At 40.4% G+C, this 20,100-nt stretch overlaps 1 protein-coding gene across 1 annotated transcript in view; it reads left to right on the forward strand.

Annotated features, from left to right (window-relative positions):
* Positions 1 to 20,100, forward strand: part of Eml5 (echinoderm microtubule associated protein like 5) — a 139,385-nt gene that overhangs the window by 116,207 nt on the left and 3,078 nt on the right. Inside the window, exons 29-38 of the mRNA XM_013013367.1 lie at positions 676 to 754; positions 2,259 to 2,388; positions 5,604 to 5,702; positions 9,844 to 9,864; positions 10,615 to 10,788; positions 11,626 to 11,834; positions 13,461 to 13,618; positions 15,995 to 16,109; positions 17,785 to 17,973; positions 18,345 to 18,517. Of these exons, the coding sequence (XP_012868821.1) occupies positions 676 to 754; positions 2,259 to 2,388; positions 5,604 to 5,702; positions 9,844 to 9,864; positions 10,615 to 10,788; positions 11,626 to 11,834; positions 13,461 to 13,618; positions 15,995 to 16,109; positions 17,785 to 17,973; positions 18,345 to 18,517 (1,347 nt within the window). The remainder of the gene's footprint in view (positions 1 to 675; positions 755 to 2,258; positions 2,389 to 5,603; positions 5,703 to 9,843; positions 9,865 to 10,614; positions 10,789 to 11,625; positions 11,835 to 13,460; positions 13,619 to 15,994; positions 16,110 to 17,784; positions 17,974 to 18,344; positions 18,518 to 20,100) is intronic.

The raw sequence follows: 20,100 nt of genomic DNA on the forward strand, positions 1-20,100 counted from the left end.
ATTTATGTTTGCTAACAGTATAGAAAGTATACAGAAATACTAAAATTCACTTTCAAGAAGAAAATGTTGGTGTTGGGTGCTTTTAAGCAATAATCCAGGCTTTTTGATAATGTACCCCTCACATTTTTAAGTATGTAAAATTATTTTCTTATGTGTAATATATCATTCATATTTTATTATTTATGATTTATTATATTTTATTATATTTATAATATATGTATTATTAACAAGGAATTAAAAGCAAGGTGGGGCTAGTGGCTCATGCCTGTAAATCTAGCTTCTCAAGAAACTGAGATCTAGAGAATCATGGTTCAAAACCAGTGTAGACAGAAAAGTCTCTGAGACTGTATCTCTGGAATAACCAGCAAAAAAGTTGGACTGGAGGCCTGGCTGAAATGGTAGAGAGACAAGTGAACAAGCTGAGCAAGCATGAGGCACACAGTTCAAACTCAACACTAGGGGAAGAAAAAACACTGAAACCCAAGAGAATGAATAAAATTTTAAATTATTTTCTTTTCACCTTCTTGCATGAGAGCCTATCAAAATCAGAGGCCACCAGTCTACGGGAGCCAGATGGGTTCCCGTTGGCAAAGCTTGGACCTCTCTGGAAGGCACTTCTGGGCGGTCCTGGGCATGGGTGATGCATACATCTCCTCCTTCCCACCTTCATTACAGGCCCCCAGTGAGCAGAGCCCCACCACAGCCAGAAAAACTGCAGACGAACAACGTAGGCAAGAAAAAGAGACCCATAGAGGTAAGGAAGACCCATTTCCTGTTGTTACTAAAATATTTCCCGAGTTCCTTTTATAACTATCTAAGCCTTGTCATTGGTTTTCATGAAAATAAGTGTATTGAATATAATCTTACTTCCTTTGGTTGTAAAAAAATCTATTGCTTAACTCCTACTCAGTTCTTTTTTTTTTGGGGGGGGGGGTCCGGGCCTGGGGCCTGAACTCTGGGCCTGGGCGCTGTCCCTCAGCTCTTCAGCTCAAGGCTAGCACTCTAACACTTGAGCCACAGCGCCACTTCCAGGTTTTTTCTTTTTGCTTAAGTGGTGCTGAGGAATCGAACCCAGGGCCTTAGGCATGCAAGGCAAGCACTCTACCACTGAGCCAACTTCCAGCCCCTCCTACTCAGTTCTGAGGTTTAGACTGATACCCAAATTCTCTTCAATTTTTTAAATGAGTCTTATACTTGTAATACCTTGGAAGATTGATCAGTATCTCAGAATTTGTAAATATACATGTATGGAAATGATCAGTTACTTAGGTAAGCACAGCACTTTGGCACTTTCTTATACTTTCTGGGCTGAATTTATAAACTAAAGATTAAATACTTACATTATATCTGGAACTTGACCACAAGGTCTATGGAGACTGTTCTGTCTCTCCAGACAAGAGATTTTTCACAATAATAGAGGAAGAAGAAAGGCTGTGGCCAGCATCCGTAGCCCCAGCAGCCTGTGCATCCTCAGGCATGAATAGGGTTTATGCCTGGCCAGTGAGAATGGACACTTTCTGTTGTAGGACTCTCTGCCTGAACTTGGGCATGACTTGTCAGAGACATCCTTGTGTTAATCAGAGTACCTGACATGCACATCATTTATTCTAAGACGATTATTTATCCTTGGATAAGGTTTTTGTGACTATATTGAATACAGGTTAAAGTATTCTTTTGGAACCAAACATCTGTGTTTAACATGTAGAAAATTCTTGCAATCAGCTGATCACATTATTTCCTTTTCCTTAGTTTACATAGAAAAATATAGTATGTAGCCGGGCACCCGTGGCTCACTCCTGTAATCCTAGCTACTCAGGAGGCTGAGATCTGAGGATCACGCTTCAAAGGCAGCCCGGGCAGGAAACTCCGTGAGACTCTTATCTCCAATAAAAAATTCACTAGAAAACCACTAGAAGTGGCACTCTGGCTCAAGTGGTAGAGCGCTCTCCTTGAGCTGAAGAGCGCAGAGACAGCACCCAAGCCCAGAGTTCACAGCACCCAAGCCCAGAGTTCAAGCCCCACAACCACCAAAAAAAAGAAAAATACAGTATGTAGAATATATCTTTTAGTTGTCCAAAACAGGTTACATAGAGAAATGTATCTAGTTGGTTTTGTGTATGAAGTTTGTTAAATATCCAAAACATACCTTCCATTCATTGTGACTGAAGAGCTCAGTACTGTGTATACCACAGAACATGGATGAACATTTACATATGAGGAAAAATATGGTAAAAGGTTTTTTCCCATTATTGTTACAGGATCTTGTTTTGGATCTTGTGTTTGGTTATCGAGGCAGAGACTGCAGGAATAATGTACATTATTTAAATGATGGTGATGATATAATATATCACACTGCATCTGTTGGAATTCTACACAATGTTGCTACAGGTAGGAAATCCTAATTCATCAGTACACACACACGCATACTGTTTTTGATTTAGGATTTATCTAACAGCCTATAGGTATTTGTTAAAGCTGTAAATATTTTAAATATATTGGAGAAAAAGTCCAGACTAATTCATATTTCAGTATTTGGGGGAGGGGTTATGTTGCTATTTTTTGTTTGTTTTTGAGACAAGCTCTTGCTGTACAGTCAAGGCTAGCCTGTACCTCTAGGTAGCCCAGGGGGGCCTCAAAATTGCAGTTCTCCCAGCTCAACCTCTCAAGTGCTGGAATTACAAGCATGCACCATCATGCCCAGCCACATTTCAGTCTTAAGAGCATTATATAGCAGAATAGTATTTTATCATGCAAAGTTCTATTTGCTTTCTGTTTGAAGTGAGGATTTACAGTAAATAGCTTTAGCCAGGCGCCGGTGGCTCGCACCTATAATCCTAGCTGCTAAGGAGGCTGAAATCTGAAGATCACAGTTCAAAGCCAACCCAGGCAGGAAAGTCCATGAGACTCCTATCTCCAAGTAACCAAGTGGCGCTATGGCTCAACAAAAAAAAAAAAAAAGAAGCAGAAGAAAAAGAAGAGAAGAACCATGTTTTATAATGAAACCATTCATAATTGGAGCTCCCTTTTCCCACATCCTTACCATGAGATGGTTTAGGAACATTGTTTTTGATAATGATTGAAAGTAGTGTATTGGTAAATGATTGCTGAGTAGATTGTTTTTACTGAGGTCTTGGAAAGCTGAGGAAGCTGCTTATCTATGGTTCTACTTATGAGTCCAAAAAATGTAAGAAAGTATTGCTTTTTTCTTTTTTCTTTTTACTTTCCTTTTTTCTTTTTTTTGGTCAGTCATGGGGCTTGAACTCTAGGCTTGGGCACTGTCCCTCAGCTCTTCAGCTCAAGGCAAACACTCTACCACTTAAGCCACAACGGGCAGGACTTTTCCTGCCTGGGTTGGCTTTGAACTGTGATCCTCAGATCCTCAGATCTCAGCCTTCTGAGTAGTCAGGATTACAGGCGTGAGCCACTGGCTCCCAGCAAGAAAGTATTTCTTGATGTTTATTATTAACTGATTAGTTTGAAGAACAAATTAAGTTCTTTTAGCACCATTTGATGATCAACATGAACATTCTAGTGACATTGTTGAATTCTGTTTTGTTACATATGTTTGTAAGCATCATAAAATCTTAAGTTAGAACTAGAAACAGGTTATCTAGTCCAACCAAACCTTTTAGTTTTTTCTTTGATAGTTTCTCTCTGAATGGATAAGGAGTAGATGGATCACATGAGTCCTGATTCTCTTCCTGGTCAGTGCTAATCATTAGTCACTAGTTAAATAATCATGAATTTAGCACCTAAAGTAAAGGATTCACCAGGAACACATGAAATCATTGGTAGTTTTCTATTTAATAATTCTGAGCATTTAAAAAATGCTATTTCAGGGGCTGGGAAGGTGGTTCAGTGGTAGAGTGCTTGCCTTGCATGCCTGAGGCCCTGGGTTCGATTCCTCAGCACCACATAAGCAAAAAGAAAAAAGCCGAAGTGGCACTGTGGCTCAAGTGTTAGAGTGCTAGCCTTGAGCTGAAGAGCTGAGGGACAGCGCCCAGACCCAGAGTTCTGGCCTCACGACTGGACCCCCCCCCCAAAAAAAAATGCTATTTCAAAAGAAAATTGAAGGTTCACTTACCCTTTAAGAATAGGGAGGAATAAGATAAGCAAAAAAAGAAAAAAGAAAAGAAAGAAAGAATGTTTAGACTCTGATACTTACAATTTTATTTTTTTTATTTTTAACTAACCACCTTTCTAATGATGAGCTCTCAAGAGAAAAGGCAGAAAGAAGACTAGGCGTTGCCTACATTCTGCAAATATGGTTTCTTACCAGTTTGGTGATCCACTGCATTTTCATAATCTGGGACTCTAGATCTGTTACCTAATCTTCACCAATTTAGCAAACAGCCTTTAGGTCTAGAAAGTACAAAGCACATTTCACTTTGGGAAGTTTAAAAGTAATAGTAGGTCTGCTAAATGTAGTTGTTGAGGTTTTGTTTTGTTTCATTTTATTCATGGTGTCTATAATTTGGATCTGTTGTACCATTTCCCTCCAGGCCATTAATATCCAGTTTCATTTAGTTTATTATATCCCCCATAGACTGCTGCTGTGACTGTCTAATGTCTCTTCAACTTCCAGTACTGATAGATGCTGAAATTCCTTAATAAATTAATTCTTTGATAAAAAATCTTTTGTGTTTCTCCATTCACTGCAGAATAAATATTAAATAAGAGTAAAAATGGCCCAAATTACTAAATGGAAAAACATTTGTTGTTTTTATGTGACTCTGGTGAATCTTTTCCTTTACGAAACCCTAACAGAAAAGTCATCATCTAGCCTTCCAAATCTTCCATAGTTCTAGTTTGTAGCTGCCTTCCCAACCACATTGCTGATTCTTGTTACTCATGACCCCTCCACTTCAGCCAAAGGAGCCCCGTGCACACACCCAGCCCTTGCCTGCCTTTCTGCTTTTGCTCAAAGTGCTTCTCTGTGTAAAATGGTCTTCCCCAACCACCATCACATTTATAGAATCTGTTTGGGTCAGCATAGGAGTACCACATTTCTTTTTTTTGGGGGGGGGTCCGGTCGTGGGGCCTGAACTCTGGGCCTGGGCACTAATCCCTCAGCTCTTCAGCTCAAGGTTAGCGCTCTACCACTTGAGCCACAGCGCCACTTCCAACTTTTTTTTTTTTCTGCTTATGTGGTGCTGAGGAATCAAACCCAGGGCCTCATGCATGCAAGGCAAGCACTCTACCACTGAGCCACCTTCCCAGCCAGAGTACCACATTTATATAATGGGAATACTCTTGAATACTCTTTCCTGTACTGAATTCTTGTGTGTGTGGAGGGGGGGGGGAGAGTCACTGGGATTTGAACCAGGGTCTTATACATGCTAGACAAGTGCTTCACCCCTGAGCTACATCCCCATCCCTCCATAGCATTTGAATCCTATTTCTCTGGTATTTTCAGACTTGTATTATATGCTTTAAAACTTCTGATTCATTAGTATCTTTATGACCATTTATAGACAATAAGTGCTCAAACACTATGCGAACTAACAAATACGTTAAAAGAGTAGTTTATCATACTAGATAAGTACATTTGGCTGTTACATCTTCAAATTTTGAAACTTATATCTCAAATTCTTTCCTTATAGGGACCCAGAGTTTCTATCAGGAGCATAATGATGACATTCTGTGCCTCACTATAAATCAGCATCCCAAGTTTATCAACATAGTGGCAACTGGCCAAGTAGGTATGTTTCTGTATTTTAAAAAGAAACAATTTGAAACATTGGTTTTGTTTAAATAAATTCAGTGTCTTAAGAAAAAGCTTAAATATAGTGTAATTGTGGATGGTTCAAAGTCTATGTGTATATACATAAAGCCAAATACCTATTATTCTATAAAATTTACTTCCATGTAATTTTCTGTTACTTGAATTAGTTCAGATAATTCAGCATTTAAAATAAACTATTAGATAGTACCTGAAACAGTTGGATTTAGTCCTTTAGCAAGAACTCAGTCTTGATTGCTATTCATTGGCCCTCATTCTAGAATTTCTAATCGCATAGGCCTGTGACTTCATCTTACATTTGGGAGACATATCACATTCTTACTGAGTCTTGTCTAGTACTTCTTTTCTGGAAGGTTTGCTTTGGATGTCTCCAGCGGCATTCCATGAGACGAGATGTCCATGGGAGCAATGTATGTAGTTTCCCTCACGGAAAGCCTTCCCCCATTTGATATCCTAGAATTCTGTATAACCAATATGTGCATGCTTGAAGGGTAGAATTCTGAGATTCCAAGTAAGGATGTCTTAGTTGCTTTTGAGTACTGTAATAAATAGCATAGATTAGGTGGGCTAAACCTAGAAGTCGGTGACTCACATCTGTAATCCTCGCTACATAGGAGGCTGAGATCTGAGGACCAAAGCAAGCTGGGGCAGACAAATCTGGAAAGCTCTTACCTCTAACTAACCAGCAAAAAGCCAGAAATAGAGGTGTATCTCAAGGGATAGAGCACCTGCTTTGAGCAAAAAAAGCCAAAGCAAGGTGCAAGGCCCTGAGTCCAAGCCCCTCCACTGGCACAAAAATAAGTAATTTCTCAAGTTCTGGAAATTAGAAGTTCAAGATCATGAGTTTAGACTGTGTGGGGTTTACAGATGTGTTTTCTGGGTTACAGATGGCTTTTTTATAGCCTCCTACAGTAGAGAAAAAGAGGCTCTTTCCTCTCCTTTCTAGGACACTGATCTTATGGTGAAGGCTTATCCTCATGACTTTTGTCCCCCAGAGGTCCCACCTGCTCGTACCATCGTGTTTGATGTTAGTGTCAATGTTTGGATTTTGGAGGGCCACAAACATTCAGCTTGTAGCAGCACTTGTGAGCTTCATGGCTCCTGGTAGTGTGGAATGGAGCAAGGGTGAGAAGGTGGGCTTACACTGTCCTAACCTCCAAAGAGTTCTCCATTTGTGCCATCCTTCCATGTCACCGCAGGGGTGTACTCACCAAAATTAAAGAGACCTCACTTGATGCTTTTTGATATTTGACTTCTAGATCTGTACTGTTGTCACAGACTCCCTGTTGTCACAGGGACCGGCCTGGTCACAACAAACACTCCCAATCTTTCAATGGTTCTTCATGTGGCCTAGTTTCAAGTCCTTCTACCAACTGGAAGTTATCAAAGTATGTTGAGAAGGATAAAGGCATGGTTCAAGTAGTAGAGTGCTTACCCACCAAGCACAAAGCCCTGAATTCAAACCCCAGTACTGTCAAGAGATTAAAATCACAGTACGTTTAGAACTAAACATACTATTTACTATATGAGCACTTGGCAGAGTTGACTCCTTTATTCTCTCTTCCCTCATCTCCGAAGTCAAGATACTCTAGACCTTTTAATCAATATGTTCTAGAAATCCTTATTTTGTCTTGGTTGATGAAAAACAATTATGTAATTCCAATGAGTTTCTAAAATTATTTTTGTGCTGGTCCTGGGGCTTTAACTCAGAGCTCTTGAACCACACCTCTAGTACAGCTTTTTGCTGGTTTGTTGGAGACTTCTTGCAGACTTTTCTATTTAGGCTGGTTTCAAACCAAGATCCTCAAGTCTTAGCCTCTTCACTACCTAGAATTACAGAAGTAAGCTGCTGGCACCCAGTTTACAGCCTTCTGTCCTACTAAAGACTGTTATTTTAAAAGAAAAGAAAAGAAACAACTTTGTTGTGGGGTACAAAAGGCTCATAAATATAATCATAGCTATTCAGGAGGCTGAGATCTGGGAATCGCCGTTCAAAGTCATCCTTGGCAGGAAAGTCCACAAGACTTTTTTTTTTTTTTTTTGCCAGTCATGGGGCCTGAGCTCTGGGGCCTGGGCACTGTCCCTCAGCTCTTCAGCTAAAGGCAAGAGCTCTACCACTTGAGCCACAGTGCCACTTCTGGCTTTTTCTGCTTATGTGGTGCTGAGGAATCGAACCCAGGTCCTCATGCATGCAAGGCAAGCACTCTACCACTGAGCCACCTTCCCAGCCCTCCACAAGACTCTTATCTCCAAGAATAAACACCAAAAAGTCAGTAGTGGAGCTGAGCACAAAATCTCAGGGACAGTGCCCAGGCCCTGAGGTTAATCCCAGGATCAGTGCAAATATAATTCTCTCAGGGGAAAAACAAAAAAAAATACTTACTAACAAATATAATAAGCATAGGCATGCACATTTTCTTCCTTTTGTTACAAGGAAGAACTGTTTTTGTTTCTTGGACTACATAGATATTTTACTATCATGACCCTTAAAGTTTATATCTATATCTACCTCTTCACATCTATATCTACCTCTTCTCTGAAAGCAGAGATTCACAGGGCCTACTTGATGATGCATTTTATAAACCAGAGTAAATGTCATCAGGACTTAAATCATATCAACATTATTTTTAAAGATATTACAATTAAAATTTTATGTACCTCATTAACTACAAAGAAAATATTTTATCTAAAGAAAAAGTTGGGGAACTCAAGAAACTAATCCCTCCCAAACCTAACAAACCAATTACTAAATGGGCAAGGGAACTAAAGAGGGACTTCTCAAATGAAGAAATAAAAATGGCAAAGAAACACATGAGGAAATGTTCATCATCCCTGGTGGTGAAGGAAATGCAAATAAAGACAACCCTGAGATACCCAGTCAGAATGTCCCACATCCACAAATCAGCCAACGACAAATGCTGGAGGGAATGTGGAGAAAGAGGAACCCTATTACACTGCTGGTGGGAATGTATACTTATACAACCACTTTGGAAAGCAGTCTGGAGGGTCCTTAGAAAGCTAAAGATTGACCTCCCTTACGACCCAGTCATACCACTTCTAGGCATCTACCCTGAACAACAGGAACCAATATACAAGGACACATGTACCTCCATGTTTATTGCAGCACTGTTCACAATAGCTAGCATATGGAAACAACCCAGATGCCCCACCACAGATGAATGGATCCAGACAAAATAATGGCATTTGCAGGGAAATGGATGGAGCTAGAAGGAATCATGTTGAGCGAGGTAAGCCAAGAGCAAAGAGACAAACAGTACATGGTCTCCCTGATAAGTGGATGCTAAATCCAAACTGTTAGGTGATATGACAAAATTAACAGGACTTAAGAAACAAAGAACTCCCACTCATCTGGTCGAACCACTACTAAATAACCCCATACTGCTGATCACATGTATGGTGTATAGTATACACCATTATATGTTATAGACTGTGATAGACAATTTGCTCCAGGAAAGTTGTGACTTTAAATGAGCATCATTATTCCACAATACTGTGAAATTTGGGAAATTATGTAATCACTTAACCACAATTAAAAAAAAAAAAGAACTTCGGGAAGGTAGGGAGGGAAGGGATGGTAGGGGGAAAACAATGGAGAGGGTAACAATGCTCAATAGGAAGTGTACTCATTACCTTGCTCATGTAACTGTAACCCTCTGTATAGTATCTTTACAATAAAAAATTTAAAAAATAAAATTAAAAAAAATAAAAAGTTGGAGGCGTGAGGGGGGAGGATGGGAGGGCACGAATGGTAAGGGGAAACAAAGGAGGAAGCAACAATGCTTGATAAGAAATATACTCATTACTTTGCTCATGTAATTTAACCCCTCTGTACTGTATTTTCACAATAAAAAGTTATTAATAAAAAAGAAAGAGTTTGAAAAGCTAATATAGACTGTTAATATGTATAATTGACACAAATCCCTCCATCCAATTTATTCAACTGAAAGGAATAAGCAAGACTTTGTTAATGATAGGATTTAAATTATTTTAAAACTATTTTATAATAATTGGGTTTTTGCACTTTTACTGTTAATATTTGTTATTTATAGGTAATTATTTTTCTGCTTTTTCCATTATAGGTGACTCAGCAGATATGTCAGGTAAGGAAAATTGATCATTTTCTGTCCTGAGTTCAAGCCCCAGGACTGGTATAAAAAATGTAATTTTAAAAAGTTCATTTTAAATATAAATCAACAAATATTATCTAAGGATTAAATCTTTTGAAATGTATTATTTTTATAGACTACTTCAATTTTTGAAATGTATTGTTCAGTTATACATATTAAGCAGACTGCACTAAAACTTAAAATTACTTCATTTTTGTTTTTGAACATTAGTTTACAAATTAAAAAGCTATTAAATTAATAATATATACCCATTTTTCTAGATATTTAATAGCTAGGCCTTTTCAGTGAAAACTTCAATTCAATGTATTTATCATGTTAAATGCATATGGCTCTCCATGTAATTATATAAAGAATTATGAGTAGGTTTCTATGCCTGTTTCCCCTCTGGTGCTGAGGATCAAACCCTGGGCTTTGCACTAGTCCTGAGCTTTGCCTTTGGGCCATAAACATGCATTGTTTTTGATAATTTGTTTAGCATTATTAATTGCCTGATTTGCTTGCCAAAATGCTATTTATCCTGAAGAAGTATTATATACTTTCTGTTTCCTTTTCTTTTTTCCTTCCTGCTCCCCTTTTTTTCCAATCTCTAAATTTAGTTTTGGTTTTGAGCTATTGTGCAATAATTATAATTCTTACAACTTTTTTTCAACATTTTAGAGGTGAGTATCAGCTTTAGATGGAAACATTTAGGTCAATTATAACTTTTGGATTGTCTTTGTTTAGCTACAGCCCCTTCTATCCACGTCTGGGACGCAATGAACAAGCAGACTTTATCTATATTAAGATGCTACCATTCAAAGGGTGTGTGTTCAGTCAGCTTCAGTGCTACTGGCAAACTATTGCTGTCTGTGGGCCTAGACCCAGAACATACCATTACCATTTGGAGATGGCAGGAAGGTAAGACTTTTCTTGTTTGTAATATGAATTCTCTATATATTATGTCCCTTAAGTAGATGATTGTTGAAGCCATTATTTACTATAGTGCCACACAATACCAATGCAGTTAGTATACAGTAGGTGTTTCCCTTTAAAAGCACACAAAAGATGTTCATAAAACTGTTATTAGTATTAGACTTTTTCATTGCTATTTCCTTTCCATAAGAAATTATGTCTTTACTAATCATTAAGGAATGACTGGTTGGTTCTTGAAGCTCTTACTAGAGAATGAAAATGAGGGCTAGCATACAGCTCAGGTGACAGGCGGTGGAGCTCTTGTCTTTCAAGTGCCAGGTCTGAGTGCACGCGTGCGTGTGCGTGTGTGTGTGTGTGTGTGTGTGGTGTGTGACAGAGACAGAGAGAGACAGAGAGAGAGAGACAGAGATGCTAGGAATCAAATCCAGGGCATCACAGATAAGTGTTCTACCAGTAAGCCCCCTAAAGTGTCCTTTAAATCATAGTGGAGACCAATAGCAAATATTACCTAACACAGTTTAGACAAAAATTTTAAGGCATATAGAGAAATTAATGGAGTCAACCCAGAAGAAATATAAGTCATGTTCCTAAAATCTAGAATGGCCCTTAAACAGAATGAAGGCCTCCTGTGTGCCTCCCCTGTGGAGCATAGGTAATTGAGAGTTATGGATTGTTAGTCAGTGGAGCAAGAACCATGACCCTCTCTTCTTACAAGTATTATTTTGTTATTATTTTGAACCATATTACTTGGATTGTTTGATTCTGTTGGTTAGCTTGCTTCTTATACTAACTTGGATAATTTTGTTGTATCCTCTGTGTCAGGGGCCAAAATTGCCAGCAAAGCTGGGCACAGCCAACGAATTTTTGTCGCAGAATTCCGACCAGATTCTGATACCCAGTTTGTCTCTGTGGGAATAAAACATGTGAAGTTCTGGACACTGGCGGGAAGGGCCCTTCTTAGCAAGAAAGGGCTGCTGAGCACCCTGCAGGATGCCCGGATGCAGACCATGCTCGCCGTTGCATTTGGTGCAGTATGTCTCTTAAAATCCTGTGTGGTAGTAGAATTTAGACTCCGTGACTTTTTTTTTCTGTAAATAGAGTCACATAAACGTTGATATGGCACAGTTATCCACTAATCATTGTCCTGGTCACACATATATTTCATCTCTATCAGAAATGAGGGTGGGGAAGAAAGTTACTAAGGAGGAAGAAGAATGTTTATGAAACATCTGCATCCATAGGCTATTGCTGTTCTCCAAGGCCTTCATTAGTACACACATGACACTAGTTATTCTATGTGTCTTCCAAGTAGTTCCTCATGCACCTAAGATTTATTTTGTCAGAATAAAAGGAAAGTCCATCAAGTTACCATGATGTTCAAGAAATTTAAGGTCTCATTTGAGTTTAGGATTCCTTTGCTCTCTAGCATCTTAACTTCCTGTTTATGGTGTAGTTAAACTAGAGGCTAGCACCTCTAATACAAGGGAAGAAGGGAGAGACAGAAAGAAAGAAGCCAATTCTAGTCTCAACAATATTCAAGACTCCTTTCTCTTCCCTTGACTCCCTTCCATCTGGGCTCTTCCCAGTAATTCTGTGCACCCTGGCTACTTTAGAAATCCTTTGGTGCAATTTAAAAAAATAAGCCCTACATGGTTTTCTTATGAAAGTGTTCATATGGGTATGAGTATGAGGTACTTTAAGAAGGAAAATCACAAGTTTAAAACAGTGAAGTGCACTTCTGCTTTTGAGAAAAGACCATGGACATTAGTGGCCACAACCTGTCAAACTTGAGTTGGACATTTTGGGTATATTTAATATAGGACCAGTAAATTGTTTCTGGAAGAAGATCCAGACATTCACACAATTCTGGCACTTAAATATGCTTATATACATAGAATGCCTTATTTATTGCCCATTCCCCCCAAAAAATAAGCTTGGTGACTAAAATATTAGAAACCGTTTATTTGCTGTATATAAAGGAGTAGTGCAATGAGCACGGATGTTTTCTCCCGTAAAAGGTAGGTTTATGTTCAATTTAAGTGGTTCTAATTTATTTTTAATTTACATAAAAATATAAAACATAAAAACAAAATTGTACATGCGTTTGAGGTAGCATGTTGATGTTTCTCAGTTGAAGCACTCTTGAGTCTAGGCTGGAGCCTGTTCTGTGTACTGAAGCAATTGCTTTCTAACTGCAGATCTAGTAATGTCCCTCGATCTGCAAGAGTTAGTGAGGGACAGAAAACTCCTACGACTTCAGATGAGATGACAGCTTCCCTTTGTGACAAGTTTTCTTCTCTAAAAACCTGTTAAAAAGCCATGTTCACTCCCTATTCTCTTTTCTTACTCTCATTGATTGGGGACCTTTATTTTGCTAGAGGAAAGCAATCCAAGGAACAAGATAAACAAGAATTGCAGTATTTTAGAACCAGAAGGAAAGAATCTTCCTCCTAATTGATCTAACTAATAAGTGGTAGACTTGAGAAAGGGAAAGCCCCTCACCGAGCTACACCTCGAGTTCAGGTTCCTGGTCTTGGGCCATCCCTGCCATGTGCATTGTCAGAGGCGATACTGCATCCCACTCAGGTAGATGCTTACATTTGAACTCTCTTTGAACTTTTGATGAACGTGTCTCCCCTTTCCCCACTCCTTTTCAGAATAACTTGACGTTTACAGGTACCATCAGTGGTGATGTCTGTGTGTGGAAAGATCACATGTTGTGTAGAGTCGTGGCCAAAGCTCACAATGGGCCTGTGTTTGCCATGTACACCACACTGCGGGATGGACTCATCGTCACCGGAGGCAAGGAAAGGCCGTGAGTCCTCTTTCCCTTTCCGTCCTCACTGGGTACTCAGCGATGAGATCCCCAAGGCTTGCAGTTAGAGCTTCTCGTTCTCCCCATGCTACACGGCCGTCCTCTCGGGCCTTCTCATACATTTCTCCCATGTTGCTTTTTCTGTGCCTTCTTAGAATTCTCATTCCTGGCCTTAATGTTAGTCTTTTTTCTTCACATTGTAGATAAAACTTCAGCTCTAATTGGGGTGCTAGTTTAGCTGATAAGTTGATAAGCACTTGTCCTCAAATTAAGAACGGGGTTTCCTAATGCCGTCCTGGCTATCAGCGTGTGCCTAGTGAAAGGGACATAAAGGGCAGTCAGTCCTTCCCACTGAGCGCAGCGGCATCAGCTCCTCAAGCTCTCATTGCTTTTTCACAGAAGGCTAGCACTCCACCACTTGAGCCGGACCTCCACTTCTGGCTTTCTGCTGGTTAATTGGATAAGGTTCTCATAGACTTTTCTGCCTCAGCTGGCTTCCAACGTGGATCCTCAGCTCCCACCTTCCTGAGTAGCTAAGAGTGAGCCACCAGTGCCCTGGCCCCAGGCTGCATGTTAACTGCCTTTTCTCTTTGTCTGCTAAAGAGTACAATGCACACCGCCCCACAAGAAAGGAACAAAGGAGGGCTGGTGACAAACTGCCTGGTTTGCTTTGGCTTCATGCAAACTTGTTAGACAAACTTTTGTACAAGACCTGAAATGTGAATGTGAGTGATTTTTTTTCAGATGTTCAAATAGTAACCAGATATTTAAGAAATTGATTTGCCACCAACATAGTCACCACATGTTGACATGTGACAGACAAGCAACTAAGAAGTATACTTCAGGGCTGGGAAGATGGTTCAGTGGTAAAGTGCTTGCCTTGCATGCATGGGGCCCTGGGTTTGATTCCTCAGCACCACCTAAGCAGAAAAAGCTGGAAGTGGCCCTGTGGCTCAAGTGGTAGAGCGCTAACCTTGAGATACAGAGCTGAGAGACAGTGCCAGGCCCGGAGTTCAGGCTCCATGACTGACAAAAAAAAAAGTATACTTCACCACAGGATCAGAACAACCAACATGTCAGTTAAACAGACACAAGAGCTTTTCCTTTACCTGTGAGCAATATATTATGGTACACTGGCATGTTTTCTCCTAAGACAGCAGGAAATGAAAGAATATGTTCTTTGGAGAGAAAATTTGTGTGGGGGCTCAATTTTATTCTTCACATATCACTTCTAATACTTCCCATATTCTGTTTGGCCTATACCTATGAACTGCCTTGGCAAGATACTTTAATATCGGTAGGAAAGAGCCGGGAGCCGGTGGCTCACGCCTGTCATCCTAGCTACTCAGGAGGCTGAGATCTGAGGATCACTGTTCAAAGCCAGCCGGGGCAGGAAATTCCATGAGACTCTTATCTCCAACTAACCACCAGAAAACAGGAAAACAGGAAGTGGCACTGTGGCTCAAGTGGTAGAGCGCTCGCCTTGAGCTGAAGAGCTCAGGGACAGCGTCCAGGCCCAGAGTTCAAGCCCTACAACCGATCAAAATAATAATAATAATAAATAATAAAATATAATAATAGTAGTAGTAGTAGTAGTAGGAAAGGGAAGTGGGGTATAGAGTACTTGTCTAGCAAGCACAAGGCCCGGGGTTCATTCCCCAGAACTCCACATATGATGATGGTGGTGGTGGTGGTTGTATAATAATTGTAGGAAAGGACTATGCTGCTTTTGGCCCTTAAAAAAATAATTTTACAAGCCAGGCACTGGTAGCTCACACTTACAATACTAACTACTCAGGAGGCGAAGATATGAGGGCCATGGTTCAAAGCCCGCTGGCCAGAAAAGTCCTGTGAGACACTTCCCTCCAAATAATCATCCACAAAAAAAAAAAAAAGCCAGAAGTGTGGTTCAAGAGATAGAGGGCTAATGGTGAGTGAAAAAGCTAAAGGACGTGCCCAACCATGAGTTCGAGCCCCAGTACTGGCACAAAATTATTAACAATTTTATACAGACATCTATAATCCTGATTTGCATATAATACCTTGATTTGCATTTGTTATCCTTTTAACATTAAAAATTGTTTTACCTATCTTTATAGTGACATAGTATTACGAGAGGACAATGTATGGTAGAAGCTAAGTAAAGTTAGGCTCTTCAGAAAGTAATCAGTGTTGCTCGAAATACAATCTCCTGAAGCCAAACGTTCATTTTGACTGATTGTATCCTATAATTTCCATAGGAAGTTTAGAATAAGATTAGAAGTTAAAAATATTAGGCTTTTTTAGCATTCTGCTTATACCTTATATGTTTGTTTACAAGGAACACTATCTGGAGTTAATATAAACCGTTACTTGGGTTTGACTTTATTTATGCAGGTCCAAAGAAGGCGGAGCGGTTAAACTGTGGGATCAGGAACTAAGGCGATGCCGGGCTTTCAGGCTGGAGACAGGACAGGCCACAGATTGTGTCCGTTCTGTGTGCAGAGGCAAAGTAAGATGTTCCTCCAGCTGATACCACACAGTAGCCGGTGAAGGCCCTTCTCAGCTGTGACGGTTGATATTACATAGTACACTGAAGAATGAGTTTCTGTCAGGAGATACTTGATATTACATAGTACACTGAAGAATGAGTTTCTGTCATCTTGCTCGGCCTTTCTCTGCAGTTGCTGGTATCTGTGCGGTGAGAGGACAGGCAGCTATTGTAATTAAGCCTCCAGGGTTTTGTTTTTGTTTTTTTTACTTTTGGGGGAGGAGGGCAGTCTTAGGATTGAACTCACAGCCTCATGGCTTGCTTAGCAGGCACTCTACCACTTAAGCCATAGCCTCTAATTTTTTTTGCATTGGTTATTTTTGAGATAGGGTTTTCTTTATGCCAGAGGAGCATGGACCATGATTTTGTTTATGCTTCCTGCGTAGCTAGGATGATTGGCATGTACCACTATTCCCAACTTCTTTTTTGTTTTTGTCTGTCCTGGGGCCTGAACTCTGGGCCCAGGTGCTGTCTCTAAGCTCTTCAGCTCAAGGCGAGCGCTCTACCACTTGAGTCACAGCGCTACTTCTGGCTTTTTCTGCTTATGTGGCGCTGAGGAATGGAACCCAGGGCCTCATGCATGCAAGGCAAGCAAGCACTCTATCACTGAGCCACCTTCCCAGCTCCATTCCCAACTTCTTATTGAAATAATATCTGTGACTTTTCTTGCCTGAGTTGGCCTTAAACTTTGATCCTCTCAATCTTTACCTTTTGAATAGTTACAGGATTACAGGTGTGAGCTACTATGCCCAACAAAAGCCTCCTAGGAACTAAAAATCCTTGCCAGGCTGGGCTCATGCCTATAATCCAAACTACTCAGGAGTCTGAGGGTCATGGTTCAAAGCTGGCCTGGACAGACAAATCCAGGGTAAGACTCTCATCTCTGGTTAACCATCAAAAAGGTGTGGTTCAAATGGTAGAGTGCTACCTAAGAGCAAAGAAACCAAGCAAGAGTGTGAGACCCTGAGTTCAAGCTCCAGTACCAATGGAAATTCACACACACACACACACACACACACACACATATTTGCCAACTGGTTCATTTGGATTAGAGCAGCTATCACCATCTTTAGCTACATATTCCTTTAAAAGCTGTTGAATATGTATGTACTTGTTAATGTATGGCTATCAGTTTAGATATCTAAATGTTAAGCTTATTTTTACACGTGTGCTACTGGGAATTGAACTCAAGACTTTGCCTTTGCTAGGCAAAGTATTCTACCCTACCACTTGAGCATTTTGTTACTTTTTTCTTGCACTTTTGCCCAGACCAAGCCTTGTTCTACAGTCCTCCTACCTCCTCCTCCCACATAACTAGAACTATAGATATGGGCCACCACTACTTGGTTATTTTCCTTTTCAACTAATGTATGAATTCTAGTTTTCTTCTTATTTCCCAATGTATTTAGAGCCTTTTTGGAAGTCCTAAGATTATCCTAATCAAAGTCAAAACTCTGGTTATTTAAGAATCCAGGTGCATTACTGTAGGAGAGGTCTGCCTTTTGCTTGGACTCTACCATGCACCCTGCCCAGCACTGCTGCAGATGTGTGCCTGTGACCATAGAAGAGTTTACCCATTGATGGGCTTGGGAGTGAAGCTGGCAAATTCGTTTAATGTGTTGGTTCCACATTTCAGGGCAAGATACTAGTTGGGACAAGGAATGCTGAAATAATTGAAGTTGGAGAGAAAAATGCAGCATGCAGTACTTTAGTTAATGGGCATGTGGATGGACCAGTCTGGGGGCTAGCAACGCATCCTTCAAGGGACTTCTTCCTTTCTGCTGCAGAAGATGGGACAGTGAGACTCTGGGACATTGCTGATAAAGTAGGTACACAGTTGTTAGAGGTTACAACTTCTGAAGGTCTTAACTGCTAGTATTGAGCTCAGAATTATGTTGTGGGGGCTGGGAAGGTGGCTCAGCGGTAGAGCGCTTGCCTTGCATGCATGAGGCCCTGGGTTCGATTCCTTAGCACCAACCACATAAGAAAAAAGAAAAAAGCCAGAAGTGGCACTGTGGCTCAAGTGATAGAGCGCTAGCCTTGAGCTGAAGAGCTGAGAGACAGCGCCCAGGCCCAGAGTTCAGGCCCCACAACCAGATCCAAAAAAAAAAGAATTATGTTGTGGTTTGGGGAAAGTTTGGTTCTGTCTGTATTTACTTAGTGTAGTTTTCTACTATTATTTTGCTTTGTATGCAGAAGATGTTAAACAAAGTGAACCTGGGACATGCTGCTCGTACAGTGTGCTATAGTCCTGAAGGGGACATGGTGGCTATTGGGATGAAAAATGGAGAATTTATTATTTTACTGGTGACCTCTCTAAAGATATGGGGCAAAAAGAGAGACAGACGATGTACCATCCATGATATCAGGTTAGTCAACAAATGGAATAGAACAGAAAATGATTGATAATGTACTGTACCAAAGCTGGCATCTTGTGCTTATTAAGCAACTTAAGTACTAAATGTGCTAAACCATTGAACCTATAATGTCTTACCTGCATGTCTGTGACTGTTCTACAATAGAAGTACTAGCATTCATGTTAAAAACCCTCTGAATATCTTAGCAAAAATAAAATAAAAAATTTTAGCCTATAATGACCTAGCCAATATTTGAAAAGCTTATTTACATCTTTTAAATAGGGGAAATGGCCAAAATAATAGAGAACGCCTATCTAGCAAACTTGAGGCACAGTCCAAGGCTCAATACTACAAAAGAATACATTTTTTAAACAATTTAGACACCCAAATAGAGCAAGGGAAGGGGTAATGTGTTCAAAAAGAAATGTATTCCTGGGCTGGGAAGGTGGCTCAGTGGTAGAGTGCTTGCCTTGCATGCATGAGGCCCTGGGTTTGATTCCTCAGCACCACATAAGCAGAAAAAGCCAGAAGTGGCGCTGTGGCTCAACTGGTAGAATGCTAGCCTTGAGCTGAAGAGTTCAGGCCCCACGACCAACAACAAAAACAACAGAAATGACCTGTGGCTGTTTGTACACTGATCTCTCCTTGACTTGGGTGCTTGGTATGGGGCACTCTGGATTCCCCTTAAATGCGCTGCCAGCAGCACCCCCTACCACAGCCCTACAGAAGTTGGAAAAACATCACCTCTGTGAGGCTTCCAGGTCTATGCTCTGAGTCTCTATGATCATATATTCTCTGGAGTCCCTGAACATCTATGTCCCAAAATCAGAATTATCTTGAACCGGTCTTGAGGCTTAAATTTGCTCCACAGTACTTAGGTGTACTTTAACAGTAGCACCCAGCCACCAGGACTTCTCCATGATCAGGTGGATCCAGGTCTGTGAAAAGGGCTGTAAACTCCTTTGGTGAGGGAAACTTCCTTAGAAGCGCTCCATGTCCCTAAGGACTCCTGGTCATACTTTCATCCAGACTGGCTTTGTCCATACTGCTTCTCAAGACTGGTGGGCAAATCCCATCTCACCAGCACAAGCTCTTCCAGGCTTTGGGTAACTTCTGGGCTCTAGTAACTTGAGGTGACTAGGATTGCTCTTTTACGAATAAGACAGGTTTCATTCGTTTACCCATCTTAGTTTTAAGTATGTTATTATTTCCGGAATGTTACTGGCTTTTGTTGTTGTTTGCCAGTCCTGGGGCTTGAACTCGGGGCCTGAGCTGTCTCTCAGCTCTTTTTGCTCAAGGCTAGCACTCTACCATTTGAGCCACAGTGCCACTTCTGGCTTCTGTTTATGTGTTGCTGAGGAATTGAATCCAGGGCACTGTGCATGCTAGGCAAGCACTCTACCAAAAAGGCACATTCCCAGCCCTATTTTTTTTTTTTAAGGAATTGGAAGATATTTTAAATTGAGGTAAAATGCAAAACTATTCCATGTACACATGTACTCTGTATACATGATCAGTTTTCCAAATAAATTGGAATCCATGGCACACATTTTTTTCAAAGACTATGTAATAGGAAAAGTCACTGATGTCAGGTT

Source organism: Dipodomys ordii, unplaced genomic scaffold (genome assembly GCF_000151885.1).
Source record: "Dipodomys ordii isolate 6190 unplaced genomic scaffold, Dord_2.0 Scaffold2, whole genome shotgun sequence".
NCBI classification, from domain to species: domain Eukaryota; kingdom Metazoa; phylum Chordata; class Mammalia; order Rodentia; family Heteromyidae; genus Dipodomys; species Dipodomys ordii.